We start from the raw sequence: 24,119 nt of genomic DNA, 5'->3' as shown, positions 1-24,119 counted from the left end.
TCATTTCACTCACGAGAGGCTGTGGGGCTGAAGCGCAGGGGCGAGGCCTCCCTCCCTCGCTGCTCCAGGCCAGGAACTCCCAGAGGGTCTCACGTGCTGAGCGAGTCCTCCAGCATCTCCAGGGGCTGCCCAGCCTCGGCTGGGCCCCAGCCGGCACCGCGAGGAGCAGGGCAGGAGAAACAAGCCAAGCTGGTCAGACAGACTGCGGGCAGCATCCCGCAGGCTCGGGGGGCGCATGGGGTGGCTCCGCAGAGCGACGGGCACCGGCGCGGCCCGAGCCGGGAGCCAGGAGCAGCTGCAGCGGAGGTGGCTCATGCAGGCGGAGAGCGGGACAGGAGCGGGCGGGCAGCCTGTGCCCTGCACGTCAGCGGTGCCAGCAGCCCCCGTGTCCCGTGGGCAGTGCCGGGGCAGGGGCAGGCACAGGGTGAACCCTGAGTGGCTGGTCCGGTGCTGCAGAGATGTGGCTTAGCCCAGGGGAGCCTCGGGGCCAGCAGTCCTGGGGGCAGCTGCGGGGGGCTCCCCAAGCCCCCCAGCCCGTTCCAGCCGTCCGGGGGGTGCCCCAGGCCGTAGCACAGCAGCCGTGCGGTAGGAGAGCCCGCTCGGGGCACCAGAGGTGCTGACTCTGAAAAGCAAGAGGGAGGAGGACCCGGACCATGAGGCGTGCGGCTGGGAACCAGCACAGCCCGGGCAGGGAGGCAGCCCTTCCCCGGTGAGCCACCAGCCCCCTCCCCGCAGAGGACATGCTGGGGGACGTGGCACAGCAGCTCTGAAGGAAGGCACTCACCGGTGGGGCTGTGGGCTCCCCTCCCCAGCTCCTCCATGCTGCTTGGGAAGAGAACAGAGCGCCCATCATACCCCCAGCAAGGCTGCTCAGGGACATGCTCCTCAGCGAGGATGACCCTGGCAGCGCAGGCATGGCGCGGCGGCATCAGGCACTTGGTGCAGGAGGCCCCAGCCCACCTCCCACCAAACCCCCTCCCCAGGCCAGCCTGCCCACATCTCCTCCTCACCAGGAGCCCCCACTGCAGAGCGCTGCCCCTCCCCAGGGCCACACGTGGCTCCAGCCTGCGCCCACTCTGGCTGACACCGCCCGGGCCAGGCTCAGCCCTGCGGCGCCAACCGACCCCAGCCAGGTGCCAGCAGCACCCGGAGAACAGCCACGATGGAGGAGGCCTCTGCACCCACCGCCACGGGCACTTCTGCAGAGACCCACGGGTTAATCCACTGGTACCATCAGCTCCTCCCGCGCACAGGACAGACACCAGCCAGCTCAGCCCCAGTCCGCATGGAAGCCAGCGTGGCCTGGCCTCCAGCCTGGCCCAAGCCCCTGGGAAATGGGTGGGAGGAGAGGGCCAGCTCTGGGTCCCCCTGAGCAGCACATCTGGGCAGGGTGGCCTTGGCAGAGAGTGGCAGGAACAGAACAAGGCCCAGCTCTGGGTACGTCGGAGGGGCAGCAGCTGTCCCCCACAGCTCCACGGCAAGATCTGCCCCTCCACAGCTCCCTGTCCACTCGGCCTCTCAGCTGACAGAGGCACAGAAAGCAGCAGGAAGCTCCCCCTTGCTCCCATGCAGATCTCCTCCCTGCTCCCACCATGCCCACAGCCCCAGCAGCTCCTTGCATGGGGCACAGAGACCGAAACAAGACAGGGTTGACCAGAGAGATCCCTGAACACAAGCTCACCACCTACCCACATAAGGTTTCACCGACATTATCATCTTCCTCCTCCTCTTCCTCCTCCTGGCAAACAAACAAACAAACAAGACAAAAGCAAACCCCCCATGACCCCTTGCTGCCCGGGCAGGTCTCTCCCAGCCAGGCTGGGCTGCCCAGAGCCTGTTCTGGGGCCGCAGGGCAGTCCCAGCCCCTTCACAGGACAGTCACCCGCCAGGCATGGCACGGACCGAGGGTGCCTACAGGCAGCAGGAGAGATGGCCCCCGCAGCGCTGGGCTGCCGAAGGCCTCGGGGCTCGGGCACGCACCCACACGAGGGGAGAGACAGACCACGGCTCTTCTCCCACCCCCTGCAGCCACCCGAGAACCAAAGCATCCTCCATGGCAGGGGCATCCCCCGTGTGTGAGCGGGGCTGCGCAGGTACCGACGGGGTCCTGGGGGGCCAGGGGGAGGGAGCTGCCTAAGGGTTACTCTTTCCCTGCCCTAATGCAAGACAGCCCTGGGCGTGGGCCAGACTTGCACATACTGTACCCCAAACTGGTGTCTGAAGGGAGGGCTCCCCGGGGGGGCTGGCTCACTTGGTCTGCCGGGCTCACTGCTCTCCAGGACGCACGAAGGGTGAAGGGGCTGTTCCTGCCTGGAGCCTGGGACAGGGCAAAAGCAGCAGTTAGTGCCTGCAGCCTGGTGAGGGGCCAGCAGAGGATGCACAGGCAGGGCTGTGGGCAGGGGACAGGTACCCGTGCTGTGCCTGGGGGAGGCTGCAAGCACGGGTGGGGGGGTCACTGTGCAGGGCGTGCTACAGCTCAGCGGCGCAGAGGAGCTCAGCGTGGATGGCAGGGACCCCCCACCCCCTGCCCCAGCCAGAGGTAGGGCAGGCTCCCTGTGTGGGGCAGTGGCAGAGAACACAACACCCTGCCTGGTGTGTTTCACCATCTCTCCTCCACACAGCCCTAGGCAGGGTTTCACGCTGGAGACCGCAATCCCAGGGCTAGGCAGAGGGACATGCTTGAGAACATCCTCCTACCTGCATGTGCTGCTTCCCAGAGGTCCAGTGCCATCTGGAAGGCCTGGGCCACAGTCAGAGTCACAGCCTGGGCCTGCGTACAGGGAAGAAGGGGAATGTCTGCTTCCATCTGGGCCCTCCAGTCAAGACAACTTCCCTGCGACGAGATCCGAGAGCCCCCAGGCCCCCCTCGCTGCTCTTCCCTGCAAAGCGTGCACACGGGAGGCCAGAGCCCAGTGCTGTGTCTGCCCACCCCCGTGGGCCAGCCGTCCCCATGGGGAGGTCCCGGGGGAGCTGGGACAGGAGAACCTTTCGCTCACCGCCCGCCTCTGCAGCGTGTGAGCGCACGTGTGCTCCCCGGCTCCCTTTCCAGCTGACGTGCACAGGGGTGAGGGCCTCCTCTCTTGCGGGCCCTTGCTCCCACCCTTACCCCACGGAGCCCAGAGCAGAAGGGACGTGCTTACAATCTTCTTCTTGGGTGAGAGGAAGGCATGGCACTCCAGTGCCCCGCTCTCCTGGCTCTGGGCCACGTAAGCGAAGACTTTGTTCTGCAGCTTGTCTGTTGTGCAGTAGGAGATCCTGCGGGCAGAGGGGAGTGCTCAGGGCAAGAAGGGACCCCAGCACGGGTCTCCTGCCGCCCTCCCGGCTCCTGCACCACCCCAGCGTGCTCCCCTGATGCCCAGTGCAACCCGATGTATGAACTCAAGCACTGAGACAAAAGGAGCACAGAAGGGGGGTGATTGCCTCCAGGGACACGGAGGATGGCAGCACATCGGCTCTGGTGCCAAGACCCAAATTCTGCACCAAGGACATGTCTTGTCTCTGCTTCCCATCTAGCCACTAGCCTGCAGCCACGCTCCCCTCACGTCCTGCACCCACAGACACCCAACCCAGCCAAAGCACAGCCGGCAGCAGTCAAAAACCCTCACAGCAACTGCCTTTAGCCCGCGGGGTAAGCTGCAGCCCATGGCACCCTCACCCCACTGCAGCCAGAAGGGCGGTCCTGCGTCAGTGGGGAGAGACAGACACGCAGCCCTGCCCCAGCTGGGGGGGTCTCCAACCACCAGCCTCGACATCCTGCTCGAAGGGACAAGCAGGGCCCAGGGAAGGGACAGACGGACTGACCCAGAACTCAGGCTGCCCAGGACCCGGCCTGCACCCAGCCCCAGGCAGTGCTGGGGGGCACGGCAGGGGAGCCAAAGGAAGACCTGGGCTTGAAGGCACCGACAGCAGGCCCAGCCCTCCCCGGGAGCTCAGGATCCCACCAGCCTGCTGCTGGGGAGCGCCCGGGCCCCCCGCACGCCGTGCCCACCTGTAGATGGAGATGCTCTCAACCATCTCCTTCGTGTCCGCGTCCTGCAGCGAGATGCCCCTCGGCGACACGGTCAGAATCACCTTCTGGAACTTGCGTGCTCCCACCCGTGCCTGGCAGGGGGGAGACACCAGAGGCAGGTCTGGCGAGGGTCCTCACCCCGCCTCGCTGGCAGGAGTCCCCCGGGCTCGGTACAGAGTGCCACCCGCTTGGACCCCTGCTGCAAAGGCTCCTGCTGTCGGGGTGGGAGAGCAGAGCCCGGGGATGAGGCATGCCCTGCACAGAACACCCCTGGAAGCCGGTCACATCGCTGCCAGGCACCCGGGAAAGGACAGAGCCCACCTCCCCGGCCCTTCACCCTCCCCTCGTGCTGTGACAGGCACGGCTCTGCTCCCGCTGTGGGCACAGGCAGCGGCACAGTCCCTCGCTGGGCTCGGGGCTGGGACACGGGCACTTGCCGGAGCCCAGGGGCTGGACTCTGAACTGGCTCCTCTCTCCCCCGGCACAACAGGGCCCCAGGGCCAGCTCTCACCGTGGCCACGATCCTGCGGATGGCAGCAGCAGCCATGTCTTCTCCTTTGGGTTTTTCTACCAGCGTCATCCCGAGGTACTTGAGCGTGAAGCACATGCCCTCCAGCAGCGGCTCCTGCATGTCAGCCCAGCTCTCAGGGAGCTCTGCGAAGACAAAAGCCCTTAGCAGCACACGCCACGCGCCAGCGGCCCCACGGCTGGTCCCAGCAGAGCCACCCAAACCTGCCCCCAGCAGCAGTGCTGGTACCTGCGCTCAGCAGGGCACTCTCCTGGCTCTGTGACATCCTTGGAAGAGGAACAAAACGAGAGGACAGCTCACCCTCAAAGCTTTCAGCCCCCCAGCCCAGAGGTACGGGCGCTGCCAGCACAGGCAGTGAGCTCCTGCACGTCTGCCCAGCGCCTCGGGTGCTGCAGTGCCCAGTGCCATCTGCGAAGCCCCTGCATTTCCAGGTCTCACCCATTTCACTACACGCAGGATGTGCTCTGTACTGCGTCCATCTCACCCACCCACGCCGCCGCACTCCTCAGGAGCAGCAGCACTTGCTGCCAGCCTCGGTCAGACCAAAATCCCCAAGTTGTCCCAGTGTAACCAGAGCCAAACCCTCTGGCAGCTCTCACCTGCAGCAGCAGGCTGCCGGGGAAGGGGTGGCTTGTCCAGCACCCAGGTGCTGGGGAAGCAGCTGCACCACAAAGATCCTGCGTTAAGGAAGAGCTGACTGGTACTTTAAGGATGCAAACTAGCTCCAGGAAAACACATTTTGTGGATGAACTCCAGTGCACAGAGGGAGGGGGATCATTGGTTGGACTCGATGATCTTAAAGGTCTTTTCCAACCTAAATGATTCTATGAGAGCTCCCACGTGCATCACTTTGCAGGTCACAGAATTAAAGGGGCACTGGCTTCTGTTTCCTGGGCCCTCTCTTTTCAAACCCCACTGCTGCAGTCAATCAAAAAACAACCCCCGATGGGCCGAGCGTCTGTTCACTCGAGGGATATTCGCTGGGGACAGTCCTCAGCCCCTCCAGCTTCCCTCAGAAGCCAGCCCGCTCCACCAGCACGTCCTGCTGCACGGCTGGTGGGAGAAGGAGCCCCACCAGTCCCGCACCGCTGCCGCTGGCAGAGAGCACCCAAAGCAAGCACCGAGGAGCACCCACGCGACCTCTGCTCCCGCAGGACAGAGCCACCGGCTCCAGCAGAAAGGCCACTCCCATCCAAGGCAAAAGCTTGAGTGACCAGACGAGGATACCAGACAAAAGCACACTTCTCTCGTGCCAAGCTCTTCCCGGTGATAATTTTCAAGGAGAGCTGGAGCAGATGTCAGCGCCCATTTACTTCCCTCAAATCCCAAAGGGCACAAGGGTGGCGAGAGAGGAGATGTGCAGGAGGGCTAAGACACAGGGAGTCACAGCCTCTCTCTTCGTCTTGGGGATTCATCCCGCAGAGGAGGGAAGGAACGGGAGTGCAGGAGTTACACGCTCTGCTGCAAACACGGGGTTTGTGCGCTTCCCTGGGAATTGCCTCGGTACCTACTGCTCACACTACGCTAATACTTGTCAGGGTTATTTTTCACCTCTTTCCTGGGATTAGCTCCCTGAACTGGCACACTTGCAGAAGGCTCTGACTGGTAACTGGAATAACCTGAGCCCACAGGGAAATCAGGAGATCTTACTGGCACAGCACGCTCCTGCACAAATTACAACTACCAGGGAACCCACCTGGTGCCATGCAGGCATCAGGGACCTCTCCCCAGGGCACGGGAGCACTGTCCCACTCTGAACTTTGAGATCAGCCTGCCACGCTCACCGCGCCTGCAGAGCACCAGGCCAGCGGTGCGGGGACACCCAGGCCTGCACGGGCTGGGAGGGTGCCCGCGGACGGGGTGCGGCGTGTTCCAGCGCCCGGCACCACCGGCATGGCCGCCCGAGGCCCCTCAGCCCACCGGCACGGGCGGCCTCAATTCAGAAGTGGGGCAAGAGGCTGGCAGCCAGGGGAGCGCGGCAGGGGGGCCAGGCAGGCAGCCCACGGCACTGCTGCCCGCCTCAGCCCGCGGCCCCACGGCCTGCCCCACAGCACTGCTGCCCGCCTCAGCCTGCGGCCCCATGGCCTACCCAGGTACTGCCCCACGGCCTGCCCTACTGCTGCCCCACAGCACTGCTGCCTGCCTCAGCCCATGGTCCCACAGCCTGCCCCACAGCCTGCCCCACAGCCTGCCCCACAGTGCTGCCAGCCCGCCTCAGCCCACGGCCCCACAGCCTGCCCCACGACCTGCCCCACAGTGCTGCCAGCCCGCCTCAGCCTGCGGCCCCAGCCCGTCCCGCACCCCACACCGCTCCCGCACCGCCGCCAGCCCGCCCCGGCCCCGGCCCCGGCCCCGGCCCCGGCCCCCGCCCGCTCCCGGCCCCCGCGGCCCGCACTCACTGCGCCGCCGGCGGAGCCCCAGGCCGTGCCGGGCGAGGCGCGGGCTCCGCAGCACGGCGCGCCCCGCCGCCCGCAGCGCCTCCATGCCGGGGCCGGGGCCGAGCGCTGCCGGTACCGGGCGGGGGGGTCGGTGCGCCGCGGGGCTCGGCGCGCTGACGTTCGCGGCGGCGGCGGCGCTGGGGTTGCCGCGGAAACGGGGGCGGGGCGAGGCGGGCCCGGCAGCGGCGGTGGCAGCGCGGGCCCGTCCCGGTCCCGGTCCCGGTCCCGGTCCCGGTCCCGGTTCCCTCCTCGGCGTTCGACGCGATGCAGCTGCGGCACGTGCGGACCCTGCTGGCCCCGCAGGTCGGGCTGGGCCGGGCCGGGCCGGGCGGGGCGGGCGGGGGGAAACGGGCCGGGACGGGGGGCTGCGGCGCTGAGGCCGTGCCTGCCCCGCAGGTCGGGCCGGGCGGGGCGGGCTGGGCGGGCGGGGGGAAACGGGCCGGGACGGGGGGCTGCGGCGCTGAGGCCGTGCCTGCCCCGCAGGTCGGGCCGGGCCGGGCTGGGCGGGCGGGGGAAAGCGGGGCGGGCCGGGCCGGGCCGGGCCGTGGGCCGCTCGCTGAGGCCGTGCGCGCCCCGCAGGACGGCCCGGCGCGGGTGAGCTGCCTGGCCTGGTCGGCCTCCAGCTCCCGGTTCGCCGTGTGCACGGCGGAGCGCGTGGTGCTGCTGTACGACGAGCAGGGCGAGCGGCGCGACAAGTTCTCCACCAAGCCCGTGGACGCCAAGGTGAGGGCCCGGGGCCCGGGGCCTGCTGCTGCGGCGGGGCACGGGCGCCCGTGGGCCGGGTGGGTGCGCTCGGGACAGGCCGGCCCTCCCGGTGCTCACGCCGCGTCCTCTCTGCAGTACGGCAGGAGAAGCTACGCGGTCAAAGGCATGGCCTTCTCCCCGGACTCCACCAAGATCGCCATCGGCCAAACCGACAACATCGTCTACGTGTACGGGATCGGAGAGGAGTGGTGAGTGCGGTGGGGAGTGCCCGGCGCTCCTGCCCACCGCGTGCTTTCCACGCGTCCACGCTGCCCGTGTCGGTGTCCCGGCACACGCTGCACATCACCTGGCCTGCAGAGAATCGCTCGGGTGCCACCATGGCGAGCAGCAGGCAGGATTTCCTCGGACACGGCCCTCGTGGAGCCCTGCGCAGCTGTACCTGTACAGCCTGGGCTGCTCTCCCCTGTTCCGGAGATGTGGAACTGTGGCACACACCTGCCTCGCTTCAGCCTCATTTGCTGGCGTGTGTTGCGCTAAAGGTGCTCAGAAGGGCAGGTCACCAGGATTTTGGAAGCTCAGAAGTTGTGGGGTTTTTTTAATTTTCTGCCTGAAGTTGGCTTGTGATAGACAACCCGTGTACAAAACTGAAATGGCCTGCGTTTGGCAGTGCTAAAACAGGCTGAATACAAGCAGTAGGGTAACCAGCACGGGCAGGGTTACTGGCTTTGCTGATGATAGTCATTTTTGTCTACCTTTTTCTGCAGGGGTGACAAGAAGGCGATATGCAACAAGTTCATCCAAACGGTGAGACCCAGACTCCTGTTTCACTCCCATTTTCTCCAGCATATGTAGGATAAAGACAAGCAGAGGTCTCTCTGCTCATGCTCACAGGTGTGCTTGGCCAAACTGCCAGTCGTACTTGATCTCCAGAAGATGCAGATAGATCCTAAGATAAGATAATCTCTAAATTTTGAGGCATGTATTACTCACCAAGCTTCAGAGGCCTCATAATGCCTGGGTACAACACAGTAATTGATTGTTGAATGATTAATGCAGTCAATTACAAAACTTTGGGGACTACTTTAGGCGTCACTGGACAGAATGTTTGCAGGGAGTTGAAAGGGAAAAATAGGAGAGACTCTGAGCCCAACTATTTTTCACAGGTTGGCTACTCTAAGCCCCAGGATTCCTTATTAACCAAGATGCAAAGCGTGCAGAATTCAGTCAAACTGCACAGTTTCCACATGTTCAAAGGCCTCAGGTTTGTAGTTTCGGTCAGGTTAACTCCTTGGCCGCCTTCGTCGTCTGCTGCTCTAGCTCTGCCTGTGTGTGTCAGAGAGCAGTCTACTCAGTAGGTCTCTGGCAAGGATTGTCCTGAGGTTGATGTCAGTGTCTGGAAAAGGCAGAGGTGTTGTAAATTCCTTGCGCAGAAAGCCGTCTGTGCGAGAAAACGCAGTGCACTGACTCCTTCACCTTCAGGAGCAGATGTCCAGCAGCTGCCCTAGGCTTCCCCGCCAGCTGCCATCACACTATGACCCCTGCTTTCTGTGGGTCACTAGAGGAGTCCTCTGCTAGGCAAGCCCCTGAAGTAGCCAGGACCAGTTAGGAGGAATTGTGTTCCTGGGCCAAACCCCCAGAAGACGCAGGCGGAGCTGCTGCTGGTGGAGCTGCTGGAGTTTCTGTGCCAGGCTCTCTCAAGCTGCCCCTCAGGTGACGGGCAGCCTCAGGCTCTGGATGCAAAGCCTACATAGAATCGGAGTGGCTTGGGTTGGAAGGGACCTTAAAGATCATCTACTTCCACCCCCCCTGCCATGGGCAGGGACATCTTCCACCAGACCAGATATATTTAAGAGACAAAGCCTGAAGGCAAGATTTAACTTTTAGGACATTCCTCTCTCGGCACGATACACACAGCAACGACGGCAGGAATCACATCAGCCACTGTCTTGCTCTCTTATACTCACGTGGCAAGGCCACACAAGACCACGGCTGAGAGATTATTATCATACTATAATTCTAAGCAAAAGACAACTGCTACAACCACTTCTTCCTGCAGTGCCCTTGTAGAGTCACAGAAATACATCTCAGGGCTGGGTCGTGGCCTGCCGCTGTGGCTGCTCCTGGGGCAGCTTAGGAGGGCTGCTCTCCCCCCACAAGCGTGGGTGCTGGGCACAGCATCCTGCAGTTTTCTGTGGTTTTCATGCAGTGGTTCATTTCTCTTTTCTCTCATTCTCTCATTTTCCCCATGCCTTTTCTGCCATTTCTATCATAATAAATCCTTTATTTTTTCTAATACTATATGTGTGGGTTTTTACCCCTGTGTCTGTTTTTCTCCTGTAACTAAATACTGTTATTTACAAATTTTTGGTGCATTCAGTCAATATGAGAGATCATTTATTGAGCCCTTTCCCTCTCCTCCCATTTGCAAAACCTGCTGGGCACTCTTACACGTCTTGTGAGTACAGTGAGACGATTCCGCTCTGCTGGCAAGCCAGGCATCGTGCTAGAGGGTTGGGATGAGCAGGTGCAAGTTTGACCATAACCAATAAATTATGGTTGGTCCTGACCCCCACCACAGATTTTGAGAGTACCTTTGGTTTGGATTTAACGAACCTGTTTCTACCTGACATACTCGGTAGCATCTGATAACCATCTTGCTTGTAAATGAAAAAATAAAGACTATTTCTGATTCATCAAATGAAGATCCAACGTACAAGTATTCTCACATCTATTGCAGAAGCCGACAGAGCAAATTTTTTTTATGTTTTATACTTCTTGTTGAAAAAAATCTTTTAAAATAGCCATGATTTTGTACATTCAACAACAGCGTGTGGAAAATCACACATCTGATCAATAAATAATCCTCTCGGCAGAGCATCCACACTGAACACACCTGGTGTAACTTTGATGCCCTGCTTTAGCCCTTCTGAGCCCGTTACTTTACCCCAGCTCACTATTATCTAGTTTAAGCTTCAGCGTGGAGGGCCTCAGTCCTGCTTTGAGGTCTGTCCACATGCCCCCATCTCTTCTCTCTCTTGGTCTGAGTGCTCTGGCTGTTCATGAGCTGCCTTATGGAGCGACGGGGCACGACGCTAAGTAGGGTGGGGCTCTTACCTCTCTTTTTGCCTCCTCCTTGGCAGAGTGCCGTGACCTGCTTATCGTGGCCAGCGGAGAACGTCATTGTCTTTGGCCTTGCCGAAGGAAAGGTAGAGGAACTTGTTACTTGCCTGATTTTCTTTTCCACGCAGGGGCTACCAGGGCCTGCAAGCACCTGGGCTGCAGGGTAGGAGCCGTGCTGCGTGGCACTGGGCACGGAATAGCAAAGGGATTACACCATTGCCTTGAATTTTCTGGTTCTGGATCCCGGTTAGTCCTTGTTTGACTGGATCATTTGGTCCTTTTCCTGAGCCTTGCTAGAAATGTGGAAGTGGGACTCCAACTTTTCCACTTCTCCAACCTACGGGGAAGCGATGAGCTTCCTGTGATCTCTGGTGCTGGCCACGGGCTGGGAAACCTCTGGGGCTGGTACACGGGGGGATGTCCACGTTCTGCAGACAGAAGCAATATTGATCACATTCTCTTTCCCAGGTTCGTCTCGCAAATATAAAGAACAAGAAGTCTTCCACCATCTACGGGACAGACTCCTACGTGGTCTCGCTGACTTCCAAGTGAGTACAGCACTGCTTTGGCCCAGCCTGCTGCCCGCTGGTGGCCCTGGCATGACTGGTGGCAGTGTGGGAGGTTGCCAGAGTGTCTTTCTGCTGTCAGTTCCTTGTGGAGATAATAAAATACTGTGCTTTACAGCAGGAATTCCTTCCTAAAATCTGATACGTGGCTGTGCCACGCCGGCCCACGCAGTTTAGTTGTCCCTCAAACGCGTTTCAGGATGCAAGTCCCCACGCGATTGCTTACATACATTGATTTATTTGAATCCATGACTTTATAAAGATTGGATTTGTCAGCTTCATCTAGCTAATTACTAACATTAGTCAAGTTTAAGGGCTAAAAGAAAAGTAAAAATATTCTGACAGATAAAACTGTGACAAGGCTATAATTAGAAAAATAACGATAAAGTACAATTTTGAATTATTTAAATTGAGGTTTCATTTTAACTACTTGCAATAGTAAAGTATTGTATACATATACATATGTATATGTATACAATACATATTTATGTATATTATACATATAATATTGTATACAATTATACAATATGCATACATATTGTTACAATAGTATTGTATACATATAATAGTAACTGCTGCACAGTGTTCATAGAATTTGTGTTCTCTACTTGAATCATCACTACAAAGTGTTCTTTCTGGTTACATTACATTAGACCTGTTTCTTCTTCCTTGCTCTCCTCTCCCTGCTGGTGTCAAGAAGTGCACGAGACTTAATGCTACAAATAACGGACTGAGGCCCGGAGTGTTCATCCAGATGTTTTTTCTCTAAATTTTGTTACTTTTAGGGATTCCTGGTGTCACAATGTCCAGCCTCACTGCTGGAACAGTTCCAACGCAAGGGTGGTTTGATACCCGTTGCTATAAGAAATTGTGTGCACAGTCATTGTTCCACTTCAGGTTACTTGGCCTCTCTGGGTTTTAGTAATACAGAAAGTTGGTGGTTGTGATTTCACGTGATGAAGATACTTAACTGGCCACTCTCCAGTTCCTGTACCTTTGTCTGCTTTGTTTTTACAGACACCAATACAAGTACTAGATACTCTTGTGTTCATCGCCCAGCTTGTCTTTGGTGAAGGTTCCTTTGATGAGGAACTTCAACAACGACCCTGGGACTGGCTCCTCTGGGCAGGGATATGAAGATAAAGGTGCAGTATTGCATCATCCTGTCTGTGTTTCTGTGCAGCGCCTCGGGGAAGGGAATCCTGTCTGGCCACGCAGATGGAACCATCGTGCGCTACTTCTTCGACGACGAGGGCTCAGGGGAATCACAGGTATCAAAGATCCTTCTTCAATGAGCAAAATTCCTGTGTGCACAGCCTACTCCCCAGCTCTGGAGCTCTGGAGAGGGGTCAGGCTGTGGAGGGGGTGCAAGTCTGGAGAGGAGCTGCAGTCTGTGCTTGCTAGCGTAGGTTTTATGGAGCATTGATGAAGACAGAATAGCGAGTAGATGCTTTGAAATACACTGAGTGCCGTGGTAAGAGGGGAAGGTATGTTTTTGTGTATGAGACACAAGGCTTTTCAGGTGTCTGGAAAGATCTGATGTTAGTGCCCAGGAGGGTGATGCTCAAATGAGCAGGGTTCCAGGGAACAGCTATTGTTTTTTTCTCACTAAGCAACATATAGTTATCCCGGTTAACCCCGAATCCCCAATTCACGCTCTGTCTGTGGACAGGATACTCCAGGCACCCAGCGTTTCTCCTGAGCCTCCTGCTCCTCCCCAAAGGGAGCAGTCTGAGCTTCAGGCTGTGGTGAAGGGAATGCTATTCTCTCTCAGATCTTCTCTCTCCAGCGGAAGCAGTCTGAGCATGTCTGCTCTCTACCATGATATGCTGAAGGCCCTGCTACGTTAAGAGTGCACCCCAGGCTAGTTAATGGCACTGGTGGTCTTACTGCCATCGGGAATCTTCTCTCCCAGTTAAAAGAATGGAATAGCTGATGCACCTCTCGGTTCTGGTTTCTGTCTACCTTCCTACAGGCTGGGGCAGCCAGACAAAGCAACCCTCATGAACTGGACTTCGCAGAAGGGCCTCGTACTGGTCTCATTGTGATAGCTGAATACAGAGGCCAGTGGGGGCTACAGCCATTCACATTTTCAGGATGTTCTTTCTTGTCTCTTGTAGGGTAGGTTGGTGGTGCATCCCTGTCCTCCTTATGCCCTCGCCTGGGCTTCCAACAGCATCGTGGCTGCAGGCTGCGACAAGAAGATTGTAGCTTATGGGAAGGAGGGCAATGTGATTCAGACCTTTGACTACAGCCGGGACTCGTCAGAGAGGGAGTTCACCACAGCAGCTGCCAGTCCTGGCGGCCAGTCTGTCGTCATTGGCAGCTACGATAGGTATGGTGCCTGATGGCCAAGTCTCCCCTTTACAGTGCTTTCTTCTTCAACCACACGCACTCCTTCATGTCTCTGCCTTCTCGTCTGTTCCTACAGGTTAAGGGTGTTGAACTGGAGCCCGCGCCGCGGTGCCTGGGAGGAGGGCAAACCCAAAGAAATAGCTCACCTCTACACCATCACGGCTTTAGCGTGGAAGAGGGATGGCTCACGGATCTGTGTGGTTTGTATCATCGGTCGGCAGCCCTGAGCCCAGGGGTCACACACCAGGGCAGTCCTGTGCGTGCTCCTGATGTGACATGGGGAGAGCTCTTGAGAGCGGCCACGCCGTCGCCTGGGTGTGCGATGGAGGGTGCCCCGGCTGCGACCTTGTGCAAGGGACACTGCTGCAGCCAGATGTGCAGTGTGCACAGCTGTAAACATGGACAATTGTGTAAGGGCTCATTGGCAGCAACAGTCCTTTTTTGCACGGAAGCGTAAGGTCAGCGTAGCTCCTCTAGAGCAGTCTCATGAGCATCCTTTCCTCTGAGCACCTGTGAGAAGCAGTGCAAAACTGCTCTGTTACTTACACTCCATGCTTGTGTGCTCTGTTTTCAGCTCAGAGCTGTCTTTCTTCTACTTCCAGCCATTGGGCCTTGATCTGCCTTTCTCAAGTTAAGCAATTCCTTAAAGCTCTTTAAATTAGTCTTTCTGCAAAACTTTCTGTATTAAGTTGAATAACTCCTTAAAGCACTTAAATTATTTGGGAAGGTTGCTATTTACAACTTTAATAGTTTTTGCGTCTTTTTGTGTACAACAATCAAGAATCCTTGAAATATTTTCAAACAGAGAATTAACTGAACATGTGAACAAATACTTGCAGAGAAGGGGAAGGGGCTAGGAGACAGGAGCTCAGTGAAAGGAATGGGGATGTTACAAAGAAAGAGATGAGGGTGGAAGGATTCTGCTGGAAGGGAGGAGAGATTGGGAAGCTGGGAGAGGGAGGAGTGGGAAACAATGATAATGGGGAAGAAGAGGATAAAGGTGATTTTTAACCTTTATCAAGATAGGGCTGGTCGTCATGCACCTGGGGGCTTGAGCCTGGTTCCCCAGAGCAGCCAGGGCCTGTGGATTTCTGTCTCACCCCCGATCCTCTTCATGTAAGTAGGGTCTGGAATATCTCTCCTTAACAGGATTCACTGACTGCGTGCAATGTGTTTGTTTCCCCAGGGCACTCTGTGTGGAGGAGTTGAACAATTTGACTGCTGCCTTCGCAGAAGCGTTTACAAAAATAAATTTGAAATGACATATGTGGGACCAAGCCAGGTAAGAGAACATCCGATGAGGTAATGTCTCGTGATAAGAAAAGGATGCTTGCTAAAGCTAGACATGTTTGGAGTTCTGTGCCTACAGTTTGTTCATAGCAACTTGTCGGGACATGCATAGGGAATGTTCCTGGGACAGGGTCAAGGCTGGGTGGAAACTGGCCAGGAGCAAAGACAATGGAGTTTATTTCCCAGCTTGTGAATTTGTGTGAGGTAAAATCATAGACTCACAGACTGGTTTGGGTTGGGAGGGACCTTAAAGCCCATCCAGTCCCAACCCCCTGCCACGGGCAGGGACACCTTCCACCAGCCCAGGTTGCTCCAAGCCCCATCCAGCCTGGCCTTGAACACTACCAGGGAGGGGGCAGCCACAGCTGCTCTGGGCAACCTGGGCCAGGGTCTCACCACCCTCACAGCAAAGAATTTCTTCCTCAGATCTCATCTCAATCTCCCCTCTTGCAGTTTAAAACCGTTCCCCCTCGTCCTGTCACTCCATGCCCTTGTAAAAAGCCCCTCTCCAGCTTTCCTGTAGCCCCTTCAGGCACTGGAAGGTGCTAGAAGGTCTCCCCGGAGCCTTCTCTTCTCCAGGCTGAACAGCCCCAGCTCTCTCAGCCTGTCTCCAGAGCAGAGGGGCTCCAGCCCTCTGAGCATCTCCGTGGCCTCCTCTGGACTCGCTCCAACAGCTCCGTGTCCTTCTGTTGGGCCCCAGAGCTGGACGCAGCCCTGCAGGGGGGATCTCACGAGAGCGGGGCAGAGGGGCAGAAGGTACCTCCATGCCAAATGCAGGCTCCTTAAGTTGTTTAATTTCAGCCAACTTTACCTTGTTCAAAATCATGTAGTAAGTGTGAGGCAGCAGTCTAGGCACCCCTCTGTGGTCAGTGGAGAGAGAGCAGGACTCTCAGAGTGTGGCTGATCCTGAGTAGTCCTCCAGTTAGACAGGAAACTTCTAAAGGGCAGAATGGAGAATCGCACACTTCTACTACAGTTGTCATCCCATACAAAAGGAATGGTAAGGTTTCTTTAAAAAGCAGAGTGAAATGGTGTGAGGGGACATCTAAATACCCAGGTATCATCTGTTGCATAATCTTCCATGGGGCAAGAAGTCTGTGGTCTTCCTCCATGCATGGCCTCTTACTGCTTTTTCCCACTTTCTCTAGGTCATTGTGAAGAACCTCTCAACAGGAACTCGGGTTGTGTTGAAATCCCAGTATGGTTATGAGATCGATGAGGTGAAGATCTTAGGGAAAGACAGATATCTGGTGGCCCATACCTCAGACACGTTATTGCTGGGTGACATCAGCTCCAACAAGCTCAGTGAGGTACTGGAAAATCTGTGGCATTTCTTCATTGTCAAATGCTTAACTTTGTAACTCAAAGAATATGTTTTCTGCATGGGAACAATGCATCTGTTTTCAAAGAATCAGAGAATAATTCAGGTTGGAAGGGACCTTGGGAGATCTCTTATCAGACTGCCTACCCAAAGGAAGGTCAAAATTAAATTCAGATGTCGTTGCTCCGATCCCACAGTTTCTCTGGTCCCACGTTCCAACGCTTTACTGTCCTCATGGGGGAAAGCTTTTTTCCTGAGTCTCATTGGAATTGCTGGTTTAATTTATGACCATTTCTCACCCTTTCACTGTGCATCTGCCAAAAAAGCCTGTATCACCTTATTAGAGGTCTCTCAAGCCTTCCCTTCTCCAGGCTTTGTTCACACTGGTATCTCATACTTTTATTCAGGCTAATGGTGTGCTAATCAGCTAGCTGGGAGCAGGAGCTCCTGACTACAGGTTTGGGTTGGAGGATACCAATACTTGGTAATCCAGCTGAAAACCTGGCCAGACTAAATCTCCCAGGTTTCTCTACCTCATACTGCACAGGGGAGTTTTCCTTTCAGTTGCACAGCTTCTTACAAAGAACAGGGTTGTGAGTAGTCCGTTTGCCATCTTGCTGTCTCCCTGGAGTTTTGTTGAAGCAGTGAGTTGGAGCTCTGGCTGAAGGAGGGATGAGGACAGCTGCAGCCTTGCCTGTCAGTTTTCTGCCTCTCTGGCCACTTGCCTGTTGTCATCACAGTAACTATTGTATTATCCAGTGCTCTTCTCAAGTTTCAGATCACCTGGTCCCCCACTGGCACTGTGCTGATCAGTCATTTCTGACATGACCCCAAAAAAGAAGGGTTTCAGCTACATGTGGTGTGGAGATTCTGCCCCCACAAATGGTAGCACTGATTCTGTGAAAATGTACAGAGGCGAAGGGGCTGTTGTGGGTGATTTTTATAATGAAGTTAGTCTGAGGAAGGTGGAGAAGTGCCTGTGAAAGACGAGGCTGGAGGGAGTACATTGGTCACGTAGAGGCCTCTTGTGCAGAGGGCAATAAGATACTACAGGAAGAGAACAGGAGTCTGAAGCAGAGGTTAAAAAAAGGAGAGGGAAGTGAGGAACTTGCAAGCTGGGAATGACTGAACAACAGTGCTGACAGCTGAAGTGCTGGGCAGCATCCCTTCTGCAGCGTGATTCTGTCTGTCTGTTGTGGGAGCTGAGAGCTGGACAGTGGACCACGACACCTGTGACCTGGTCCCCTGCAGGAGCTGTCAGCCCTTCGCTCACCCCGTGCCGTTGCTTTGTAGGTGGCCTGGCAAGGATCTGGAGGGAACGAGAAGTTCTTCTTCGACAATGAGAACGTAAGTTGGATGGGGCAGGATGCTACATGTGAATGGTGAGTAAAGCTGTGTGTGCCCCGCAGGAAAAGTGTCAACTGCACTTCTGGAAAACCCTGTTTCTCAGCAGTTTCCTGGACTTACCCTCTCCATGCAGATCCTGATCTGCTTCCTCCCCATACTTGCCTTCCACGTGCCTGGTAGACAACAAACTCAGTGTGTGGACAGTCAAGTTGCACAAGTCATAACCCTATAGGAGAGAGGAGCAATAAAAGAGCAACAGCCAGCGAGGATGTTAGAGGCACAGAATACAGCTGTCAGGGTGGCAGCTTGGCTCCTGCAGGACCGATAGGCCCAGAACTAAAATCCCCAGCCCTGAGGAAAAGCTGGCAGTCACAACAAGGAGCCAAGGACAATTCCTTACTCATCCCAGAGGGTTTGAATTTAGACTTGTGAGCAGCAGCGTTCTTTTCTGCACGCCTCAGTGGTAGGTACGTGTGCTTACCTGGCCTTTCTGTAAGAGTGTGTTCCCCTCTCACCCTCAGGTCTGCATGATCTTTAATGCTGGAGAGCTGACGCTGGTGGAGTACGGGAGCAATGACATCCTGGGCTCTGTCCGCACAGAGTTCATGAACCCTCATCTTGTCAGGTGAGTGTTACACCTGCCTGTGTGGCCATACAGGCATTTTGTGAGAGTGACCTCAGATATCACAGAATCATAGAATGGTTTGGGTTGGAAGGGACCTTACAGACCATCCAGTTCCAACCTCCTGCCACGGGCAGGGACACCTTCCACCAGACCAGGTTGCTCCCAGCCCCATCCAACCTGGCCTTGAACACTGCCAGGGAGGGGGCAGCCACAGCTGCTCTGGGCAACCTGGGCCAGGGTCTCACCACCCTCACAGCAGAGAATTTCTTCCTCAGATCTCATCTCAATCTCCCCTCTTTCATACTCCATTTTCTGATTTGAGAGAAGGGAGGATCGTGGGCTGCTCCGAGGTGGAAGCAGCGTAACCAATTTGCTATTGAGGACCCTGGTTCCAGAGGGGCAGCTTCTGGGGTGAAGCCATGAATCAGAAAGGTTTGTTCTCATGCGAGGCAGCCATAGGTACTGTGCAAGAGTCACAGGTACGGAGAACTGCAAGAGGCTCCACGTGCTTGGGGAAAGTGCAGGTTAAGCCTGGGAGGGACTATGTGATTCAGTCCTGTGAATTTGGAGAGTAGTAAAGGTAACCGTGGTCATTCCCTCAAATACTAGTGTCCGTATCAACGAGAGACGGCAGAGAGGCATGGAGGAGAACAAGAGACTGGCTTATCTGATAGACATCAAGACTATAGCAACAGGTGAATGTAAACCTCCCTCCCCTGCTTAGTGCCAGCCTTCCTGATCCCTTTGTGTTTTCTCTGCCAGGCAGCACATCCCTGAAGGTCCTCTTTGCCTTCACTCTACCAACCAGCAGATTCCTGAAGGCCCCTTTTGCATTCCCTCTGCCTGGCAGCAGGCACTAGAGACCAGGCTGCCCTGCTTTTGGCAGGTTGGCTGCCTGGTGTGGACACAGCCGTGGGGCGGCTGTGACTGTGTCCTGGACCTGAGATCCTGTGCGGTTCAGCTGCCTGTGATCTGTGCATGCTCACAGGAGGGTGGAGGGTGTTACTGCTGTTGATAAGGCATCAAGATAAAATGTCACTGCAGTCTGCTTTTCATGTCACAGTGTGTTTGCCAGGGTGTCCTGCCCTAATTAGGTCCCAGGCACCTGGTCCCCATGGGACATCACTGAATGTTCAGCACTTTGGGGCACATTAGGTACTTACACTGTTTCCTTTCTTTACTTCCCAAGTGGACCTTGTTGGTGGCTACAACGCTGGCACCATCAGCCATGACAGCAAGATTGATTGGTTGGAGCTGAACGAAACAGGACGCAAACTACTCTTCAGGGACAAGAAGATGAGGGTAAGGCGGGTGCATCTGGGGGAGTGTGGCAAGATGGCATGCCTGGGGAGAGGTAAAGACAGGTATGCCTGAATGGAGGGAGGGAGGTGAGAAACATCTGAAGTACTCATGATTTTTTGACCACTCCTTTGACAAAGATAGACCATGTTCAGACTGCATGAGCTGGCAGCATCGCGTGTTTGGCCTTGTGTCACAGCTCATTCTGAAGCTCGTTACTAGACATCTTGCTCCATCTTGTCACACCTGAAAATGAAAATCATAGAGCCTTCTGCTGTGAGATGGAGACAAGTGGGTTAATCTCAGGATGAGGCCCCTAATGTTGCACTTAACTATGTAAGTTAAAAAAAGGTGTTCTCTGCAACAGCTTGGCTTATGTCTGTAAGATGAACTCTCTAGTTCTCTAAACCAGCATAGTCACGACCAAGTAGCTTGTTCGGTCTGGCCCTTGGCTTGTGCTGATTCCCAGACCATGACTGGATGTTGTCTGGGAGAGTACTAGGAAGCCCAGGACAAAACTATGCCCAAAATCATGGTAATGGTTTCACACTGCAGATTATGACGTGCAGGTACTCACCTGTGTCTAATTGCACAGACACAGCTGAAGCAGCTCACCGCAGAGGCAAGGAGATGTATTTATCAGTTGTGTTACAGTTCCACTCAGTTCACTATCAACCTTTCTTCACTGTTAGGAATGTAAGGCTCCTTGGCTGCTTGACTTCATTTGCTCCTCTTGTCACAAAGTGTCCTGAGAAGCGAGCATGACCTTCTTGTCAATGGTATAACACATCCAGAATTTCTCTGCCAGTGTCCCAGGTGCTGTGGCAGACCCCAGCTCTAGCTCTGTGGCTCGTCACAGGGTGGTTTTAATTGCTCCACAGTTCACATCCCATTGGGGACTGTCAGTCTGCAGTAGAATATTTCCACGTTGGCCTGTACCTCTGTCCTTAATCCAAGGATGGATGAAGTATTATGTTCATACATGCACGGTGTTGAAATCCCTGAGAACTTTCCCAGCCTCATCTCAGAAGAAACTCTGAATTCACCTCTCACGTTTCAGACAGGAACCCCAGGCTTCTTCACCGAGCTGCTCCTCCTTTGTCATTTGTGGCAGCTTGACCCCTAAGGTTGCATCATAGATTGTAGGGGTGCAAAGATACCTTCTTGCCTGGGAATCACAGATCTCCAATTAATTACCTGTCTGCTTGTTATCACACACACAGGCTGATTCATTGCTGCCAAGCTTGTCAGCTGGCAACCAGAGTGCTCAACTTTGTAGCCAAAGATTGCAGTGCATGCATCTGCCACCTCACAGTCTCTGCACCTCGCACTTCTCTCACACGGGTGTGCTGGAGGTAGTCTTTCTTGCACAAAGACCGTGGTTCTGGGCCATCACAGACCAAGGACTCCTACAAGTACTTTGTGATTCCAGAGAAACAGAAGGAGCAGCCCAGGGTGGTTTTGCAAAAAATGTAATGCCTGCATCTGCGTTAGGTTGCCTCTCTAATCCAGACCCTCTTAACTCTCAGAAGGAAGGTCTCGGAAAGACCTTCACTGCAAAGGAGACTGAATCACTGCACATAGCCAGGGCTTCTGTTCGGGCTCTGCTGCACTGATACTCTTCAGAGAAGTGCTAACAGTGACTGCAGCCTGCAGCAGATGGAACAGGCTTCTCTTTGTGATATGTGCAGTTCCACAGAACTGTGTATGTCCTGTTACGTGAGAAGAGAGAACTTTCCCAGCAATGTATCTTTTTATATTTATTTCTGCAGTCTCGGTCAGTTTGTATTGGGGTCCTCTAATTTACTGTCTCAGCAAGGGACGGCGGCATCATCAAGATTGCTGTTGCCTCTTCTGTCTCCTTTTCAGGCCTCTCCAGAGGCTACATAGACAGCTCCTTCGTTAGATACTGCCACCAGCCTAGATCAGACAGTACCATCGTTCTCCTAAGCTATGTCTGTACGTATTTCTCCAACCAGTTTGGTACAGACTGAAACAGGGACTTTCTTGTTCTCTTTTGACTGGTACATCATGAGGCTAGCACAATTCTCCCTTCCTTTTCTCTTTCTTGTCTTCGCTAGGTGAGGACAATTATGAGAAGGAGCAGAGACAGCCTAGGACTTTTAAGTTACAAGGCATCATACATCTTTATTACGCCATGTGTAAGGTCACACCTTCCAGACTGTCAGGTTTGTTTTGGGGCAGTGTATTCTAGAAAAACCCACCTTATTGGCAACTGTTCTCACAATAGGACTCTCCCTAGGATGGACAGGGTTATTTAAGAGTTATTAGCCATTGGAAGGGGCTGCCCAGGGAGGTGGTGGAGTCACCATCTCTGGAGGGGTTTAAGAAAAGCCTGGACATGGCACTTAGTGCCATGGTCTAGTTGGCATGGTGGTGTCAGGGCAATGGTTGGAGCTGATGATCCCAGAGGTCTCTTCCAACCTGGCTGATTCTGTGTGTGACAGTTCAGCCCAGAACTGCAGAGGAAGGCCCTTCTTGGTCCCCCAGTTTGTTTGCATGAAGGGCTTAAGAGACCGTTCCTCTGTTCCAGCTCTGCAACTGAGAGGGAACCGAAGTAGCACAAGGTGTATTCTGCTTTATAGACGTACGTGCCTAGTGACAAGGAAGGCAGGATCTGAGCGTGCTGCTTAAAATACTGCGAAGGTTAAAAACATCTTAAGTCTTGGGTAGTGGTGTGTGTAAATAACGGTGTGGGAGTTTGGGCTACGTGTCTTGGAAAAGGCCTGATTCCTGGTTGGTAGTATCTGTTTACAAGGTGCTTGCTCAGACGTTCCTGCCATGCTCGTGTGGGCTGGCAGCCCAGCCATGAGCCCGGCGGAGCCTTTTTCTCCTCTCCCCGCTCTAGTTGCAGCTCTACGACGTTGACAGCGGCACCAAGACTTCCATTTTGAACTACTGCTCCTACGTGCAGTGGGTCCCAGGCAGTGACGTGGTGGTGGCTCAGAACAGAAACAGCCTCTGCGTTTGGTACAACATTGATGCTCCAGAGCGAGTCACCATGTTTCCTCTGAAGGTAAAGCTCTGGAGACTTTGATTGCCTCCAGGAGTTTATGTTGCTTCTTGCTCACGCGTGTGGGAACGGTCAGGGTGGTGTTGCAGAAGGGAGACAGAAGGGAACTGCTAGTTTCTTCTGGACAAAGTATGAGCTCATCTGTCAACTTTGTGGCAGGCGTTTCTGGCAGAAGATGGAGATAGTTAATATAGCAAGGAGCTGCTCAGTGGCTTTTTCCTTCCCTCTGGTGAGATAAGGACAAAGTCTGCTCAGTGTGAGCTCAGTCAGCAGAACTTTAATCAGCAGAGCTGTCACGGTGCTGTCCTCATGTCCCTGCTACCCCGCATACGTTAGGGGAACACAGGAGTGTTGATAGCTGGTTCTTTCCAGGGGGATATTGTAGACTTGGAACGTAATGATGGAAAGACTGAAGTGATAGTATCTGAAGGGGTGAACACCGTGTCCTACACCCTGGACGAAGGCCTCATAGAGTTTGGAACTGCCATTGACGATGGGGATTATCACAGGTAAGTGCTGGATACACCACATGGTGATGGCAGGTAGCCCACCTCACATACCAGCCATCTGAGAGTCAGCGATCCATGAGCTACAGCAGCACAGCTTTCCATACCGAGCTGAAGTTTAGGCTCTGAGCGTGATGTTGGTGCCAGGTGTGACTATAATGCGGAGCAGAGTCCTTTGGCAGTGAATATTCAGCTTTTTCATCCTCACAGCTTTGTGGTTTCAGACTCGGGGGCACAAGAGACTGGCCAGTCTGGTCCCACTGACACAGAGAAATTCACTGCAGGCAGTTTTCACTTAACTGCAGTGAATAAGTGTCTTCCATAGCAGCCAGATGTGAAGTGGTACCAGGTGCCTTTGCTGCTACCCCTCCAGGGATGGTGACAGTGTCATGGAAACATTCAGGAGCTCTACAGAGTGAAAGCTGGCTGCCTGAAGCAGGTGTGGTAGCCACCTGGCACTGCTGGCATTATTATAGAGCTTTAAAATAGACCAGGAAGAAAATTTCACGTTAGGTAGTTCACATCGCACTGTTACCACTTGAGAGACTTCTTTGCACCAGGGACTTGCTTCAGACACAACTCTTTGGAGTTGCCCACACTGCTACAGCCTCCTGCTGACCATATGCTTCTAAGTAGCTTAGCCCAGGCAGGGATCACCTAGATCTCTGCATTTTTCCCTGATATGTCGGGCCCTGTGTTACACAATCCTCTTCAGAACTGGTCACACCCAGCTGCCTTTGTTTTCAGTGCAGCTCTTGTCAGGAAGCTCCTGTCTCAGCCTAGGATTTTCCTCAGAGAGATCTTCTGTTGCTGACAGCCTGCAAATCTCTCTGTCTCCAGGGCTACTGCGTTTTTGGAGACACTGGAAATGTCCACAGAGACTGAAGCCATGTGGAAGACTCTAAGCAGACTGGCTTTGGAAGCTAGAGAGCTTCACATTGCAGAGAGGTACAGGAGGAAGCTGTAACATCTTGC

General features: G+C 55.1%; 2 protein-coding genes across 2 annotated transcripts in view; one reads left to right on the top strand and one right to left on the bottom strand.

Moving 5' to 3' along the window:
* Positions 1 to 364: 364 nt before the first annotated feature.
* Positions 365 to 7,022, bottom strand: LOC137661360 (low density lipoprotein receptor adapter protein 1-like). The gene is given in 9 exon segments (XM_068396886.1): positions 365 to 528; positions 531 to 622; positions 1,689 to 1,735; positions 2,196 to 2,317; positions 2,698 to 2,770; positions 3,141 to 3,255; positions 3,989 to 4,101; positions 4,521 to 4,663; positions 6,938 to 7,022. Coding segments are annotated over 9 exon segments (954 nt in total).
* A 218-nt stretch (positions 7,023 to 7,240) lies between these two features.
* The window catches only part of IFT172 (intraflagellar transport 172), a 37,697-nt gene continuing 20,818 nt past the window's right edge, over positions 7,241 to 24,119 (top strand). Inside the window, exons 1-17 of the mRNA XM_068396874.1 lie at positions 7,241 to 7,699; positions 7,817 to 7,929; positions 8,446 to 8,485; positions 10,822 to 10,887; positions 11,270 to 11,349; positions 12,551 to 12,638; positions 13,488 to 13,702; positions 13,799 to 13,922; positions 14,909 to 15,004; positions 16,161 to 16,322; positions 17,627 to 17,680; positions 18,202 to 18,305; positions 18,915 to 19,000; positions 19,495 to 19,607; positions 22,474 to 22,641; positions 23,011 to 23,147; positions 23,985 to 24,092. Coding sequence (XP_068252975.1) covers positions 7,241 to 7,699; positions 7,817 to 7,929; positions 8,446 to 8,485; positions 10,822 to 10,887; positions 11,270 to 11,349; positions 12,551 to 12,638; positions 13,488 to 13,702; positions 13,799 to 13,922; positions 14,909 to 15,004; positions 16,161 to 16,322; positions 17,627 to 17,680; positions 18,202 to 18,305; positions 18,915 to 19,000; positions 19,495 to 19,607; positions 22,474 to 22,641; positions 23,011 to 23,147; positions 23,985 to 24,092 — 2,213 coding nt within the window. The remainder of the gene's footprint in view (positions 7,700 to 7,816; positions 7,930 to 8,445; positions 8,486 to 10,821; positions 10,888 to 11,269; positions 11,350 to 12,550; positions 12,639 to 13,487; positions 13,703 to 13,798; positions 13,923 to 14,908; positions 15,005 to 16,160; positions 16,323 to 17,626; positions 17,681 to 18,201; positions 18,306 to 18,914; positions 19,001 to 19,494; positions 19,608 to 22,473; positions 22,642 to 23,010; positions 23,148 to 23,984; positions 24,093 to 24,119) is intronic.

The sequence above is a fragment of the Nyctibius grandis genome, chromosome 1 (genome assembly GCF_013368605.1).
Source record: "Nyctibius grandis isolate bNycGra1 chromosome 1, bNycGra1.pri, whole genome shotgun sequence".
In the NCBI taxonomy this organism is placed as follows: Eukaryota; Metazoa; Chordata; class Aves; order Nyctibiiformes; family Nyctibiidae; genus Nyctibius; species Nyctibius grandis.
Note: the sequence above shows the minus strand (reverse complement) of the source record. Positions and strands in the feature narration are given on the sequence as shown.